The sequence below is a fragment of the Sminthopsis crassicaudata genome, chromosome 3, assembly GCF_048593235.1.
Source record: "Sminthopsis crassicaudata isolate SCR6 chromosome 3, ASM4859323v1, whole genome shotgun sequence".
Taxonomy (NCBI): domain Eukaryota; kingdom Metazoa; phylum Chordata; class Mammalia; order Dasyuromorphia; family Dasyuridae; genus Sminthopsis; species Sminthopsis crassicaudata.
In genome coordinates, this window is record NC_133619.1 from 481,639,602 (window position 1) to 481,657,415 (window position 17,814).

A 17,814-nucleotide genomic window follows, 5' to 3' on the forward strand; every position below is an offset into this window, starting at 1 on the left:
GAGGGGTGAAGGTCCTAAGTGACAGGCTAGGGAATTTGGACTTCTCCCACAGACATCCTGGGAAGAAAACATTCAAAGTCCTATTTTAAGGTGGTTGTCCCGGTGGCAGTGTGGATGGAGGATGGATTGAAGATGGGGTCAGGGATGCCATTTAAAAGAGTATAGCAGTAGGGGCAGCTAGGTGGCATAGTGGATAGAGCACCAGCCTTGAATTCAGGAGATGCCGAGTTCAAATCTGGTCTCAGACACTTAATGCTTCCTAGCTGTGTGACCCTGGGCAAGTCACTTAACCCCAGCCTCAAAAAAAAAAAACACAAACAAAAACAAAAAAAAACAGTATAGCAGTGATCTTAGCATGCAGCAGAAAGGCCTTAGTCTAAATGAGAGTTAGAGTAGAAAATCAGGTGGAAGAGCTCAGATACTCCATTTCCCAGCTCCAGGCATTTCCACTGGCTGTCCCCTATGACTGGAAGGCTTTCCCTCCTCATCTTTTCTTTGTTTTTTTCTGGCTTCCCTCAAGTCCCAACTAAAATCCACTTTTACAGAAAAGATTAGGGCCAGATTGTGAAGGATTGAAACAGAAATATATGTTACCCTAGAGGTAATTGGGAGTTATTGAAGTTTGTTTAGGAGGGGAGTGACTTGGTCAGACTTGCCCTCTTTGTGATAGCAGTTGAAAGGATGAACTGGAGTGGGAAGCAACTACAAAGAGAGGGAAGTTAGAAGGCTATTGCAACAATCCAAATAAGAAATTATAAGGTTCCTAAGGTGAGGGGGTAGCTATAGGAATAGTGAGAAGAGGCCAGTGTTAGAAAGGCTAGGGAGGTAGGAGCAACAAGATTTGTCAGCTAATTGGATAATAACGTTTGTACTATGTATCTCACAGAGCAGTTATATTTATTAGAGAAAATGGAGGGTTCACAGCTGAGCCTTGGGATAAAGTCATTTTAACTTCCTTAGTAGAATCGAAAAACTAGCTTCTTAGATAAAAACATCACAATTTCTTATTAGGTTCATCACCCACAGGAACCCTGTCATGAATCATCCTGGGCAGTTTGGCATTGGGCAGGCCACTTTGGAATTCTATTGTTTGAAATGTGTAAGACTGGAAAAATTGAACCAACAGCTTAGTCTTATGGAGAGTGCTAGGCTTGAGTTTCATTTTGCCTCTGAACTTACAAGCTGAGTGATCCTAAGGTTCGTTTAACTTCTGCAGTACCTCAGGCAATTCCCTAAGATTGATGAGCTGGACCACAGATGCATTGGGAGCTGCTGATGGAGCTCCCACAAACACAATCATACACCTGCCCACAATCCATATCCTAAGAAGAACAGCAGGGAGCTACTTTTGATTGATAGGAGAATTTAACTTTGTGTCAGTAGGATCAGAGCAGTAGCCTAAGAAAAACCCTTGGGAGACATGTCATTCTTCAGGACTTCATACATTCTTCTCCCTGGAATCTTTGTTTGCTGTAGCAGACAGATCTCTGCTGTGAGCTTATCCTAAGCAGTCACAAAAGTAAGACCAGGTACTGTTGTTTGTCACCTCATGACTGCACAACCCATCCTAGAAATTCTGACACAGAACCCATAGAAAGCACATATATTCACATGGTCTAACCCATTCTCCCAGGAAAAGCTTCTTCTCTTTAAAGTTCCTCTCATTTGTAAATTCAATCCTACAAATACAAATATGAGCAAATAGAAGTCCATGAATAGGATTTGAGCAGATTCTAATCAGCTCACAGAGAGGCAGAAAAGTTGGAAAACTTGTAAGGAGGGTGTGTGTATTCCATACACATTCAACAGTTCTAGGTATTTCTTCTAAGTCAATTGTTAAATTCCCAACTCTGATAGAGTTAGTCACCTTTTAATTTCAGCATGAATAATACATTCCCACAGCTGATAAAGTAAAAGTTCTCTGTAAACTAAAATGAATGTGAATTAAAAGAACAGTCTTAGAATAGTTAAAAACAACTTTAGTTGTTGTTTTAATGAAATATAATAATAATTATTAGAACAGTTATAATAGTTAAAACAACAACTATCTGCTACTTCAGAATGATTAGTGATTATTTGAATTCAACAGGTATTTATTTGTTCAAGACCCCATAGGATACCATCAGCATATAATTGTAGCATAAAGTATAATTTTACAATGAACACAGCTTTGTAGTCATTCTAGTCAATTTGGACAATTGATTCATGATACCTATACACTACATTTTTTAATCATTACTACCATAAAGTGAATATTATTTTCTATCTCTTTGTAAAATCCATACTTGTGACTTCATTGATGTGGGGACCTCTCAGGATGGAAAGTCTCTCCCCTGGTATAGACCAGTGACTTCTCTTCAATTTGTAGCTTTAAAGAGCTGTCTGAGGCACTGAGAAGTCTAGGCTACTTCTTCATGGTTAAAAACTAGCATTGCCACAATGAGGATTTGAACTCAGTCATTATGATTCCAAGATTCAACTCTAATTCTGTGATGAAAAGAATCAGAAAGATCTTCCTTAAGATTAATGTCATTAAAATATAACATCATAGAAAGATTTTTGCCAATCCAAATCCAAAAGGAATATGTGTCTAAAATATTAATGGTCACATCATTTTGTTTGTTTGTTTTTTGTTGTAAAAAGAAAAAAATCAAAACAAAAGGGAAAAAAAAGCAAACAAAAAAGTGAAAGTAGTATGTTTCTATCATATTCAGTCTCACCATAGTTCTTTCTCTGGATGCGGATGACATTTTCCATCCCAAGTCTGTTGAAATTTTCTTAGATCGCTATTGCTAAAAAGAGTTAAGTCCATCACAATTAATCATCACATCACATTTGTACAATGTTCTCCTCATTTGTACAATGGTTCTGCTCATGTCACTCAACATCAGTTCATGTAAGTCTTTCCAGAATTTTCTGTAATCAATATCCTCATCATTTCTTATAGAGCAATACTATTCCATTACATTCATATACCACAACTCAGTCAGTAATTCCTTAATTGATGGGTGTCCTCTTAATTTCCAGTTCCTTGCCACTACAAAAAGAGATGCTACATTTTTGCACATATGGATCTCTTTCCTCCTTTTATGATCCCTTTGGTATATAGACCAAGGAAATGAAATAGAAGAGGTTGTATTCATAGCTCTGGCTGGTGAGAAAGTTTTTAATGAAATAAGAAATAGATGAAATCATCAGAAAATCATAGGCTTATAGTTCACAAGCTAAAAGGGCCATTAGAGACCATTTAGTTTTTTGTTTCATAGTCCTTTGCTAAGTCTTCAGCTTAAAGCAACTGAGATTCTACAAATATCTTATATAAGACTACATAATAGGTAGGAACCTGGGTTCTCTGGTTCCAGACTCGGAGTGTTTTCTACTCTACCACCCTAATGAAATAGATCTTTTCAGTAGCATGAAATTGGAAAGCCTTTACTTTCAAAAACAAAACAGACTAAGAAAGGAAGCTGTTGATTAGAGAGGGGGAGATCTTTGTATTGCATATCTCTGATGAAGCTCTGATAATACTAATTAATACTTATATAACACTTTAAGGATTGCAAAGCATATGACACATATTATTTCATTTGATTGATCATCATAACAACCCTGTGAGGAAGTTACTATTAGAATTCACATCTTACAAATAAGAAAACTGGAACTGAGGAAGTTCAGTGATTTACCCAGTATCACACAGCTGATAATATCTGAAGCATCCCTGGAGCTCAGGTCTTCCTACTTCCAGCTCCAGTTCTCAGTCTGCTATGCTACCTATACCCAAGATGGATAGAAAATTAACATAAATGTATGTGCCTATAAAAAGAGGTATATGTTATGTATTAAGTATATGTGTATATGTATACATAATATATATATGTATGTATATATTATATATAGTTGTTAATGGTTGAAAGGTCTTCTTTTGAGAACTGTTTCTTCATATTCTTTGATCATTTTTTTATTTTCCCTGTGGACAAATGGACAAAGATATGAAATGGTCAAAGAAATAGTTCTCAAAAAGATATTCATGAATTACTAATAACCGAATAAAAGATAGTTTTAAACAAACCAATAATAAATGAAACGCAAGTCATATAACTCACATCCCAGCAAATTGACAGTGGTGACAAGAGTTGGAACAATCACTGTTGGAGGGGCAAACATACTAATACATAGTTGCTAGAGCTGTGAACTTATCTAACTGTTCTGAAAGGTAATTTGAAATTATGCTAATAAAATAACTAAAATGTCCACACTCTTTGACCAACTAATCTGCTGCTGTACTAGACCTTTAAGACATCAAAGACAGAAGGAAAGGTTCTTTATACACTAAAATATTCTTAGCACTTTTAATAGAAGCAAAGAGCTGAAAACAAAGCACTGATTGGTGATTTGTGTGTATAGTTCAATATTACTATATTGCAAAAAATTATGAATATGGGGCAGTTAGATGGTACAATGGATAGAGCACTGACCTTGGAGTTAGGGAGACCTAGATTCAATTCTGACCTCAGACATTTAACACTTACTGTGTGATCCAGAACAAGTCACTTACCTCAAAATGTCTCGCCAAAAAAAAAAAAATTATATATATATATATATATATATATATATATATATATATATATATATATATATATATATAAAACAGAGAAATTTAGGAAGACATTTTAAGTGATTCAGAATGAAGTAAGCAGAATTAGAACAACAGTGTAAAGTATTATAATAATCTGAATGGGAAAACTAAAAATATGAAACTGAATGCTTTATAATTATAGTTACTAAAGTACTGCCTGAAGTACTTTAAGAGAAGTAAGAAGAGTTGAAGGATGAAAGGATGAAAAAAAATTTGCCTCCCCTCTTCTTGGCACAAAATGAGAGGCTTCGGAGGTAGAATGTTGTATTATTCTGTCAGACTCGGTCATTGTATTGGTAAGGGTTTTTTAAAATCTTTTTTTGTTGTTTTTGTTACAAGGCATGGCTCATTCTGGGAGGGCAAGGGGCAATGTATTCAGAAATGAAGGAAACATTAAAACAGAAATCATCTATCAAAAATTTTAAGGGAAAAAACAAACAAACTGAGAGGCAACTCTTGTAGGTAAGAAGATGTCAGAAGTATTCATTAGGCAAGTGTATATTTCACAGTTAAGATTAGGGCTCCACATAGTACACTTGATTTATTTATCTCTATCTCTCAGACACATTTACTTTTTTCACTCACAAAGTGAAAATATAGTAATGAAGCACCATCTCTGCCATTAAATTCTATATCCCACACCACTGTGCTGACTTTCCTATGAATACTAATGGGATTGATAGACATAAGAATAAAGAGAAATGAAGATTATGCCCTATTAGTATCATGGCTGGAAGAACCCAAATGATGGTGCCTTCCTTGTGTGCTACTGGACCTGGTTTCCATTTTTACCCTCTGGGAATTGGCAGTTTCCTAAAAGTGGTATACAAGGAACCACATATTAAGTTAGAGGGAGAGAGGTTTTCCAGTACAAACTGTTTAATTGCCACCTTGCTAGGTTTCTGAAATAGGTCAGTGGCAGAATACTCTTGAACACGTTTTACAAAGTATGACTTTGATGTTCCTTTATCACTGTTTAGAAAATCTAGATTTACAATTGGCAACAATTAGATTTTAGAATTTAATTTTAGAAATTTTAGATTTTAGAAAATCTAGATTTACAATTGGAAACTTGAATGGTAAAGAGAGTGCATGAGTGATTGTAGGAAACTAGAAACTTAATATCTCCCTGCATTTTGGTGTCTTGAAATATTTTAACATGTCATGTATTTTGGTTATCACTACAGAAAAAAAAAACAACACCACATTATCTGTCACTCTGCAAACACTACAGGACTCTCCTAAATGATAGCAACATCTGGGAACACCTGCTGCTTAACCAAGCCTACCAAAGTTTATTACTACTAAATATATCTGAACTCTGACACAGCTATTCTAAATTACTTTGTTCTCACCATGTCCCTTTTCCTAAAATAAAGTGAGAAAGTGATAAGCAAAAGGAACTTTATTGAGATAGAAAATATTCAGGATGCCAGAACTCAGGAATAACTCTTGAGCTTCAGTATTTCCAAGTAAGACTCCAGAACATTCATAGAAGGGAGAAGAGAAGAGTTTATAATTGTTTATCACTGTAATTTTTGACTAAATACATGTGGTAAAACCAAATGTTCCCAAAAGTATTTTCCTCCTCTCATGACCCAAAATTAAGTTCATAATATTACTTCTATATAATGACAGAGTACTGCATCCCTAAAATTAGTCTTCTCCTTTTTATTCACAAATAAGCTAGCCAAAATCCACAAAGCACAGATGGGTGATAAGAAGAGAAACAATCCTTCAGACATAATTTTCTGTGCCCAGAAAATCTGGTTCTAACCTTCTGGTCAAAACCCCCATCCTTTAAAACAAGACTTCTTAAACTTGTTCCACTCACAAATCCTTTTTGCCCAATAAATTTTTATCCAACTGTAGATATATATAATATATATTTATAATATTATATTGCTATTATTATATCATAATATATATAATAGGTATACAAATCAAACATTTGTGGATAATATATCATAATTTCACAATCCTCTCCATTCTGTCACATGGCACTGACTACAGGTTAAGAAGTTTTGCCATCATTTGAAATTCCCCCTTAGCAAGATACATAAATTAGCCTCACCCTCACACTGTTCATCCCAATAGCTTCCTTCAGATTCCTTCCATTCTACTACTGCTTTTATGTGATCTCCAAGTCAGACTACCACACTAAGGTCAGTGTTAGGCCCTATGTGCCAAGTGTTTTCAAATCCTAAATGGATGTATCCATGTTAGCTATTATTATCTCTGTTATTATCTCATTATCTCATTAATTATCACTGAAGAGAAATTTAGAAATAATGCCTGGGGATGGTAATTGTCTTATCAGCTTTTTACCATTGTCTAGTCTTCTAGAATGTCTGTTGACCTTCCTTAATAACTTGATCTTCACACACTGGCTATCCACTACTTTATTGTGCTTGGAATATGAATTACTTTTCTGACACATGGGCCTCAGGATTGTTTTTACTAATAATCACAAATATGAAGACCTCGATCTCTGTTCTGTTTCTGTGGCCCACAGGTACCACCATTTAGAATCCTTCCTCCTCTGTGATCACCAAGAAATTCCCCTACCTGCTTCTTTACCAAGCCTATGGTCGGCCATATTCTGTCTTACACTATTAACGTCACATAACAGAATATAGACTTTGGTTAAAAAAAAAAACAAAAAACCTTATGAATATATCAGTCTTGGGGACTACATTGGCTTCCCTTGGAATTGGACATTACACTATTCCTTCTAGTTGTGAAAACAATCTCCGTTGACTGATCTAGGTTAAAGTATTGATACTAAGAACTGATTTCTTTTTCTTTGCAGGCAGGAATGGTGTTAAAATGTGGATACTTCTGGCTGGGTTTGCTTCTGGTGCCCGGGGCATGCTTACTTAAAGATTTGGCATGGACAGCGTAAGTTAAAAGTGAAATAATATTGTAAATGTATTAATAATGATCATAATCTCTCTCTCAGTATCAGCATCATCATTCAGATTAAGCTAATAGTCTCATGAGAATATTAAATGCCCTGGGAACTCTTAAGAAACTTTCCATTTGAGGTTAGTTGATCTGTCTTGCCTGAATATATCTCAATAAGAATATAGTGTTGTTATAAAAATCTCATTCTAAAAAAGAAACATAGTATCTTCACACTTTTACTCCTTCACTTTCTTCATTCTCATCTTTTATCCTCAGGCCTCCATTCTCTTTTTACCTCACTCTCTACCCAGCTGAATTTGTAGTTACCAATACTCACAAGTCATTATTTTCTTTCTTAAGATGATAGCAAATAATGGTAGGTCTTGGGAGCTCAGATCTTTTATTTCTGCTTTCTAGGAGTCCTAACTAGGTAATCAGTTATTCTAGGCATGGTTGGTTGTAAAACTCATTTTAAAAAAAATTTGCTTCTTTGGCCCAAGAATAGTGTGATGCAGTCCTTGTCTCCTGGAGAATCAAATAAAAGCCACCTCCTCCCAGGTGTGCTCTCAGATTTGCCTGCAAGGGTTGGATGACTCCTAGTTCCTGGTAGTGAATAAATAGCACTGGTTCCTTTGTTTGAGTTTTCTTTTTTAAGGGTCTCAGCCAGGTAAGATTCGTCATCTTAAATCAGTCTCTTAAGAATCCCATTACAGACCCTGAATGTGAGGATTTCAACAGCAAAGCATTTCCACCATTTTAGAAAAAGAATGAGCGTTGATTACAGAGTTCACTAAACCAAAAGGCTCACTGTCTAATTTTCTGGATGTTTTCCTAATGGGCTTTAAACAAAAGTACCTCTATCACTAGTAAGCAAATAATATGTTCTCAAATTTTAAAAGGATTCTTCACTTTATCAAAAGGATTCATAGCAGGACTCCTTCAAATAACAATTCCCCAGGTTCATTTAAGTATTGGCTTACAGATACTCAAATACATGACCAAGGGTCAGGGGGAGGTGAAGAAACACAATGAAAAGTGTTTGGAATCCATCACAACTTATGATTAATAAAGAAATAAAGACAAAGCATTTCCAAGATGATGATATGTGAGAGTAAGATAAATCATCCTATTTTTTAAATTTTGATTTGCACAGTGTCAGGAACAGTTATTACATATTATGAAACAATGAAATAAGTTACAAAACATTGTAAATTATAGACTAATATACAAGCAAAGGAGTCAGGGGTCTAAAGAGAACAATTTTTGCTTTTATTTTATGGGTACCTAAGCTTCCCACAAATGCTTGGAAATTTCCCTGAAGATAAAGATTTCCTAACCTGGCTACATTTAGGACAAAACATAATTATGGGTGGGAGACCCAGAGGTAGAGAATTATGGCTTTAATCTCAGGCTTCCAAGAAAAGACACTGAGCTTCATTTTTGTCATTCTCTTCCTCCCACCTTCAATGAGAATTTTTCTTGCCTGACAGTTAAGGATATATCTTTTGAAGAAGTTTTCATTTTGGCATTATCTTGACAACTGATGATACCTAATGTGAAAAATATATTTAAAAAAAAACAAAATATGCTGTGTAAAATTGTCAGCAAGTCACTAAGGTTTTTTTTTAAGCTATTGGGGTAAATTAAGTACTTCTTATCTTCTTGGGCTCTTAGTCTGAGTCCAGTTTTATAGAGACAATATATAAAGAGACAGTGATTTAATGACCACTGCAGCTGCCATACTCTCACTATGTTAAGTGCCAAGATATTTTCCATTAAATGGCACTCAGAATCCTCTGAGATTTTAAGGGTAGTCAGAAAAGGCATAAAATGAATCTAACTGAGAGTTGAAGGGATTGCTATGTCCCATATTTGCTCTTTTAAGAAATGGCCCCAGACTAGCACAATGTAATCACTGTCCACCAGGTTTTCTGTATGAAGCAAGTCGCCTCCTGACAAGTATGCCCTCAGACTTACCTGCATGCATGACTTCTTCCTGCTAATGAATGAGAGACTTTGGTTTTGGTGTAAAGTGGTCTCAATTGATTAAGATTTAATCATCTAGAATTAATCTCCTGAAATTCTGAAATTCAGTTTTTGCCTAATGGGATTTCAACAAGAGTATCTCTACTTCCCCTTTCACTCTCCTCAACCCCCACAACCTCCATGTTTAAGACAGAATGTGCAGAGATGAGAACGTTCACTTAGACCAAAACCCTATCCCCTACTGTCTGATTTTCTGGATTTTTTTCCCAATGGGTTTTAAACAGAAGGTCTTTATCACCATTGAGAAACAAAACAGGATTTTTTTTTGCCTCTGTCATTGTAAAATTAACACCATTTATATTTAAACTAGGAAATGACACAGCTTCCAACCTCACATATGGAAGAAGGAAAAGTACATTTCCTTACCAGGGACTTTGCCAGAAAAAACTTGATCTAGGACCAAGGGCCTTGGAAAAAAGACACTTTAAGGGAACATGAAGAGGTCACTTTTGTGTTTACACATGGCCTGTTTTTCAGCCAGATCTGTGCATCCACATAGGAATAATACAAAAGATAAGTGGAGGAGGTTTGGCAGAGATTCTGCAAGTGTTCTAGCACCAAGAGAATCCCTGGTGATGTAGATGTCCAGTTTGGGATAGGCATCTTAATCCCAAACCAGAATGTTTTGGCAAATTGAGTTCTACAGTTTTCTTTTGTTTGAAGAATTCACTATTATACAGATCACTTATACCATGCTCCAGAGCTTCAGCCCTGGGCTTGAAACATTTGCTGCTGAGTCAAGTAAATCAGGAATGTCTTCCCTCCTCTTCTGAGAAGAGGAAACATTATTAAATACTTGGCTCTGTTAGTGCTACATTGTTTAACTTTACTCTCAATTCCTAAATTTCTGTTTTGGAAACCATGCAGTATTTTTTCTTCTTGCTTACCATATTATTATGAATAGACAGTCACACCACATTCCTAATTTTTGAACTTCATGGATTTAGGAGAAATAATTATAAATTAACAGTTGAAATAAATCTTTTGTGACAAAGTATGTAAAATGCCATTTAGAGCAATACTTGTAAGATTTTGTTGGAAGGATTGTTCCTTGCTTCCTGGATTAGACAAGAACAGAATAATTTCATTTTTGATAATCCCCCTTCATACTAAAAAAGCTGAAAAATTATGTCCGGTTTCAAAGATGAGTTTTTCTCAGCTGTTACTAAGGATCTTTGAGGTGATTCTTTAACCCCAATTTCCTGGGTTCCTGCTGATTTTCTATCCAAATTGTCTCCCCTTACCTGTGGCTAACCTAGCTTTTAAAGGTAAAAAGAGGTAATTAGAAGTAGGTGATACAGTGGCTAGAGTGCTTGACATGGAGTCAAAAAAATCCCAAATTCAAATCCAGCTTTGGACATTTACTAGCCCTATGACCACTGTCTGCCACAGTTTCCCCAACCGTAAAATATAAATAACAATACCAAATCCCAGAGTTATTGTGAGGAAAAAAATAAGATATTTGTAAAGTGCTTTGTAAACCATAAAGGGTTATATATAATGCTCAACTCTCATCTTTATTACTATTATTATTATTACTTTTAATTTAAATTGCTTTGTCAGATAAATATGATCCCTAACTTAAAAAAAAACTATTTGGTTACAGAAGTAGAAATTTTCAGTTTACATTCTTCTAAATTATTTGCCAATGATAGCTTTTTTATATAATCTCCCAACCTGTCTACCTCTCAACATTGGAAAATTCATTATTTGTCTTAAAATCATCTGTTGGAGCTTTTAAGGACAATGAACTCATTTGAAAGGATTTCTTTTTATTTTATTATATCTCCTTCGGGAATTTAGTTCTCATTTCCTAAATTTGCATTACATCCAACCATTCTTGCCCTTGCCAAAATCCCCTCTAGACACAACTTAAAAATTAAAGCAACAATTTAACCATAAAAATGACAAGTAACTTCTGAGCCATATAATTAAGCTATTTTCCTTTTAACTAACATCTTTGTGCATGTGAGAGCACTCAGAAGAGTTAACATTTCCTTTTGATCTATACATCTGTACATCTCAGGAAAAAGAAACAATTATGTGTGAAAGCAAGAATGGAAGATAATGGAAAAACCATGGAAAATACAAAATTTCTAATATTTACATTTCTAAGGCAATTGAAAACTTAAAACTTGTCCACTGGTTAGAGGTGATTCTAATACCCATTACAAACACAGAGGTTTGTACCAGAGTTCAATCCACTGCTGCTTAATCTATTTAATCTAGATAGGGACTGGTCAAAGTAGCCCTAGTAAATCTTACTCCATTTAAAGTTTGTCTCAGACTGAGTCCTGATTCGTACTAGTTTCTCAGTGTGATGACAGTGATAAATTTCCAAATGCTTTTTGACGTCTTAGTATGAAGTCCTAATTCAGTTCATAAATATATATTACTAGACAAAGATTTTGTCCAATTTTAGAACATTTTTAAGGGGGTTGAGGAATGAGATTTGAACAGGACTTAGGAGACTGAGATTGATTTCATCTTGGTTTTCATACTTATTAGATATATAACATTGAGTGTGTCATTTAAAGTTGACTCATGCATCAAATGAGCATAATTAGATCTGTCTGCCTATCTTACAGTATTTTGTGTAATCAAAGAAGACCTTAAAAATATTTAAACACATGAGTACTATGCAAATAAACATAATTATTATCAATAATATGTCATCATGACCAATACCACTCCATACTGAACACAGTATTAATCTAGAGTCAATAGTTCCCTACCACTAATGCTGATATATTCTAAAATTTCTTCTCTAAATCATTGTGAAATTCTGAACACATTCTGCCTCAGGAGCAACATTAATCTACAGTTACTAAGAAAAATAAAGGCAAAAGATACTTCTGTAGATTTGTAGTATTCTAGTTACTTTGTAGGTTGGTTATAAGTGGCTTTTATGAGCTAGTCTGAGAACCTAAACTTCATTTATAACATCACAGGAAGAAATGTACTCCACAGTGTACACTGAATTAGAGAGCACAGGCCTGGTGTATAGATGCCAGAAACACATTCAGGATGTGTGTAATTTAGGAATTGAGACTAGAGATTGACAATGGAGCATTTCCTCTTCTTAGAAAATCCCAGATTTATTTTACACAATAGCAAATATGTAGTGATAGAGAAGCTAGAGAGGGCAAGGAAGGCTCCATAACCCAGAAAACTGCTATCATCCAAACCTTGAACAACCCCCTCGGTCATAGTGCCTTGGAACCCCCATTCCCAAAGGGATGATGGAGACAAAAAAATTACCTCCTTGCCAGTGTTTCAGCTCCCACCATCTTCCATGTGGTCAGTAGGCATTATGGCCTCAGAACTGCCAATTCTCAGTTTCTGGGAAGAATCTGTCAGAAATAGTACAGGACAGCCAGTGTTTGGGTGTACAAGATAGCTTATGAGACTAATGTCCGTAAGCTGGGGAAATAGTATCTGTACTTACCCTTTGAGTTAAATGCAACTGACCTGACTTGCAAATAACATCTATCAAAAATGGGCATAATGAAAAGGAAATGCTCAAAATGATAAATGATATTAAGCCCTTTTGAGTGGCAGTGTCACTCAGTGTTTTTCTGATTATCTCACTACTATACACATTGTGTAGTTTCCATAAATTTGCCATAGTTTTGCCTTTTAAGTCACAGTATTTTATGTGTAATGAGAGTCTCATTGATATGATGGTATTTCCTTTATTTAAATATTATGTGATAATCTTTTTATTGATAAGTTACTTACTCTGGGAATAGAAGAATAAAATACACACATACACACACAGTGGTTTTGGAATATTCATTAGTTATAGATTAATATAGAGTGTAAGTAGTTTGTATTTTATCTTTCAGTTAAATATTGGTATATATACATATGCAATTAAGATTTGAAAAATCTTGGACACTTCATGATATTAAAAATAATGGGATCTGAACAGCTAAATTATGTCCCATTAAACATTACATCATATGGGGTTAGTTTTTAGATGTGTATATTATGTATAGATAATTACATATATATACATATATATTAATGGAGCAATTTATGCATCAAGAAGATAAGTTTCTTTTTTATTTTCAAAGTATTAATAATTAAATTTGTGAATATTTTGTTATCATCTAAAAACTCTATAAATTCTAGCTTTAAAAATGAAGACTGAAAGCCTTCTGCTCACTTTTGTTTGAATATAAAGATTTTACCATTGGTGACTTAGATGAAACTGCTTACCTGTCTTCATTCTTTGGCCAGATATGCTGTCTTCTCTCTCCAACTCGTGAGTCCTATTCACTAGGCTCAGTCCCTATTCATGGGTTCAGATGAATCTCTTTTGTGGTACAGCAAATGCACAAGTTTTGTTTTCTTTTCTTTTCTTTTTTAATAAAGGATTTAACAAATTAGGAATCCTAAGACATGTTGATAATATCTGAATTCTTTGCCATCTTACAGCTTTATTTTGCTCAGATCTTCCCAGAATGCTTCTGACTGTCTTCTCTTCCATTTTCTTTGACCATATTGTTTGCCAAGTGGTAACTTTCTAGGCCCAGAATGATTTGTCTCTCCACTTTGAAGAGATCCTGTGGTCAACAAATTGCATGCAAATATTGACAAAGGTTCTAGAATTTTTTTAAGTATATGGAGGTTATTATAAGAACAGTAATATGATTTGTCTTAAATCAAAACTATGGTGTTCTAATATCTTCAAGGAGAAGAGGTAAGCCTGTTTCTTGAGAGAACAGCTCAGAAAATGTCTAGAATTCAAATGCAACATATATGTGTACATATGTACACATATATAAGGTATTGTGGGGAAGGGGAGAAATTCTTAGGTGTATATTCATCTTTTAGTTTATAAACTTTATTTTTATGAACATTATTAACATCCACCTCATTTCACAGGAGATAAACCTATCAAGTAAATCAAAGAAAAGTGGTTAGCTAGGGGAAAAAATGGAGCATGGGTATTTTGATACTGTCATTGCCTTCCAGGTTTGGGGTCAGTCTTCACTCCCTCAGCATGAGCTCTGCCAAGATAAATATCCTCCCTCCCACGTTACAATTTCTGTAATAGTTGTCAGTGGAAAAGGGCAGGAGACAGTGCCCGGCACAGATAAGTTCCCACCACACACACGTTTCTTTCCCAGCTTAGGTTCAGGGAACGAAGCACTATCCATGAGTAGACGTTGGGATGAGGTTTGTAAGGACCAGGATCTGCTCCTGGAATCAGACTTCTAATCCTCTTCAATGAAAAGATCTTCCAGGACGTTTTGGAAACTTGTCTTGCTTGACTTGCTGAGTATTTGGGGAATCATCAGGCCTTTGCTTGGAATGGCTGAGGGCTGGGCCAGTCCCATGATTTCCATGTTGGGTCTCCACAGCTCAACCCTAGATCATTAGGGTGTTCATATAAGAGTAAATGCTGTGTGAAGTAGGTAAATAATCATATTCTTCGTAGACCAGAAGCTAGCTCTGATCGACAGCGTCCTGGTAAGGCTTCTCACTTTATATACCCTATATCTTGCATGGAGGCTTTGAGCGCCTCATTCCATCCCAGACCTTCCTGTGGCCACGGACGACCATCTCTGTTCTGAGAGGGGACCAGGGGGCCTTTTTGTAGCTGTGTAAACCTCATGTGTTGTCTTCTCTTTTTGTCTTTCCCTTATGATACAGGGCCAAGCATACCTACAATAAAACTTTGCTGGAGCAGGTTCAGGAGTTGGAAACTAAATCCAGAGAGCTGGGGAAAACTATGCTTCGTGATAGTAATGGAAAGAGGTGGGGCAATTCCATCCTAATTTTTAAAAAAGTATCAGTTCTCCCTACCCCTTTCCACATCTCTCTCTCCCATGTCCCTCTCCACCTTCCTAGTTTTGAAAATAATCGTGATGATTCCCCCCTCGCCCCCAGAAAAGTCTTTGCACCTCCCGGAGTAAACAGGTGTGAGGTTCTAGCCCCTGTCTCTGTGTGGCAGTGTGGAATCCAGGCTCTCCTCACCACCAAGCCCATCCTCGGTGCAGGCTCCTCATCCACCTCCTGGATTCGGTCTTAGGGCCTGTCAGCACCAGACTGGGGCCAGGGCGGACATGGGAGAGGGCCATTGTGACTTAGGCAGATGAGATCAGGCTCAGCTGCGTCCCCGAGAGGACTGCAGAGCAGAAGCAGACTGTTTGGGTATCTGGCCCAGGCCGTCTCTGCTCGGGATTTATGCGCTGTTTGGTTTCTTGCTAATGTACAGGGCTGCCAATGCGGATTCCTCAGCACGCTGATCTTCAAGGGCCATGCGCCTCCCTTGTTACCATGCCACTTGGAGTGGGCCTGAGCAGCTTATTAATTCTTTTTCCCTGGTGGCAGCATGGCTGTCGCTGAGCTAGAGCTCCTCTCTGTGTGTACGTTTAGATGATTGCCCCTCCTCACCTCCTCTGCCTTCTGCACACCAGCAGGCCAGACATCTCGGAGAGTAGGGCGTGCAAATGAGTCCTTGTTCACAGCATGGAATCATTCCGTGGCATGTTCAGTTATGGTGATTAAATTAGATTTGACAAAAACAACATAGATTAGCAAAGAGAAGAAAGCCTGGTGCCTGAGAAAAGTTTACATCCTAATAGACAAGATCAACATTCTTTCAGTTTGGGATGTCTTTTTGGAAATAAAGGAATTATGCACATCCCTTGGTGAAAAGAGTTCCTTAATAATCAGACAAGCATTATTATTAAATACCTACTATGTGCTGGGTACTCTATTAAGCTCTGAGGTTAAAAAGACAAAAAACAAAGTAGTCTCTGCCCTCAGAGAGCTTATGATCTAGTATCATTCTTATGTCATTTCTTCTGATTGCAACAAAGTGCCCAAAGAAAGACAAAAGTTCCACCGTTTCTTGATTTATTACCACAAAAGTGAAACAATAAACTTAATTTTAAGAAACCTTCTTTGTAAATTAAAAATAAGCTATTAATAAAGAATTGTTAATAAATTATATTTGTAATAAATTGCCCTTCCCATTCAGAAAAAGATCCCACGAAGAGATATAGGTTTTAGTGTTTGAGTGGATCATTCTGGAATTGTTTCAAGAGCTTTATATATAAAAAACAACTGAGAACTATAAGAACATGTCATTGGATGATAAGATGGAAATCTACAAGGCACTTGTATTTGATATTCATTGAAGTATGAAATAAGAAATTTGAGAAGTCTGAATCACTCCCCAAAGTAAAGATTTTATCATTATAATGAAAAATTTCTTCACAAATCAAGGCAATCTAACACTGAGTTTATTATAGAGAGAAATTCACAGCTCAGTGTTTCACAACTGGAAGGACAAATGTTTGTAGCCACGCATAAGCTAAGATTGAACAATAAATTGCCAGTTGATTATTCATTAAATAGTCCACAGTAGAACACTAGCTATGGGAGAATGAGTTCTTCCTTTACATTTACAGATGTTGACATTCCTAGAGACTCTCTGGGCAGGGCTTTTCATTAGTTGCTATTTAAATTTTTGCCATTATCCTTCTTGTGTATTAAGGATAGGGCCAGAGAAAAAGTGGTTTTGAAAAGATAGAAGGAACCTTAAATATCTTATAGGAATACAATAAAAAGAGAAGTATTTCAACTCTTTTCAAAGGTGTTATTTTGGGAAATTTGAAGAGATTTCTATATTTAGTTAGGACTTTTTTATGATAATATTAGCAATACCTGTATGCTACTTGCAGTTTTGAAAGAGACATTTTTATTGCTGATAATTCCTTGTTTAAAATTTTAAGGCACATTGAAATACTCTTTGACTATCAGGAGGAAGTTGGAGCCTGCCTTGTATGCGCATCTGTCTAGACTTTGCATACCTTCATGAAAAAATTTCATGTTTACATATTGTCTAGTCATAAAAACTTAACAACGTTGTCGCTCCTGATTTTTTTCCTGGTATGTACTCAGTATTTTCACAGACTCCTATTTCCTAAGTTCGGACTACAAGCTCTTTTATCTCTCTTCATCCAAACAGATCCCCCGCTCCTATAACTTGCATGAAGATGATGTAAGGAATCCCTCCCCCAACTCCACCTCCCAATGAGCTTGTTTTTCCCTCTCTTAATTGTTCACAGATTTTCTGTGTGGTCCATCTGCAAACGAGAGCAACGGGGAAGTTCTGGAGTCTGGAGAGGTGCTGGCTTTACACTTGTGTCAGAGCCTCCAGATTTGGGCTGCAGGGTTGTTCCTTTTTGTCTCCTTTGTGTGGA

The 17,814-nt window shown here is 36.1% G+C and overlaps 1 protein-coding gene across 13 annotated transcripts in view; it reads left to right on the plus strand.

The window, feature by feature from the left end:
• The window catches only part of ATP8A2 (ATPase phospholipid transporting 8A2), a 667,830-nt gene that overhangs the window by 617,808 nt on the left and 32,208 nt on the right, over nucleotides 1-17,814 (plus strand). For 12 of the 13 annotated variants that reach the window (XM_074303628.1, XM_074303629.1, XM_074303631.1 and 9 more), the window contains 2 exons: nucleotides 7,449-7,537; nucleotides 15,254-15,358. In XM_074303628.1, the coding sequence (XP_074159729.1) occupies nucleotides 7,449-7,537; nucleotides 15,254-15,358 (194 nt within the window). Of the gene's footprint in view, nucleotides 1-7,448; nucleotides 7,538-15,253; nucleotides 15,359-15,818; nucleotides 15,917-17,814 lie in introns of those variants that run through there. The other variant, XM_074303625.1, reaches the window with a different exon arrangement.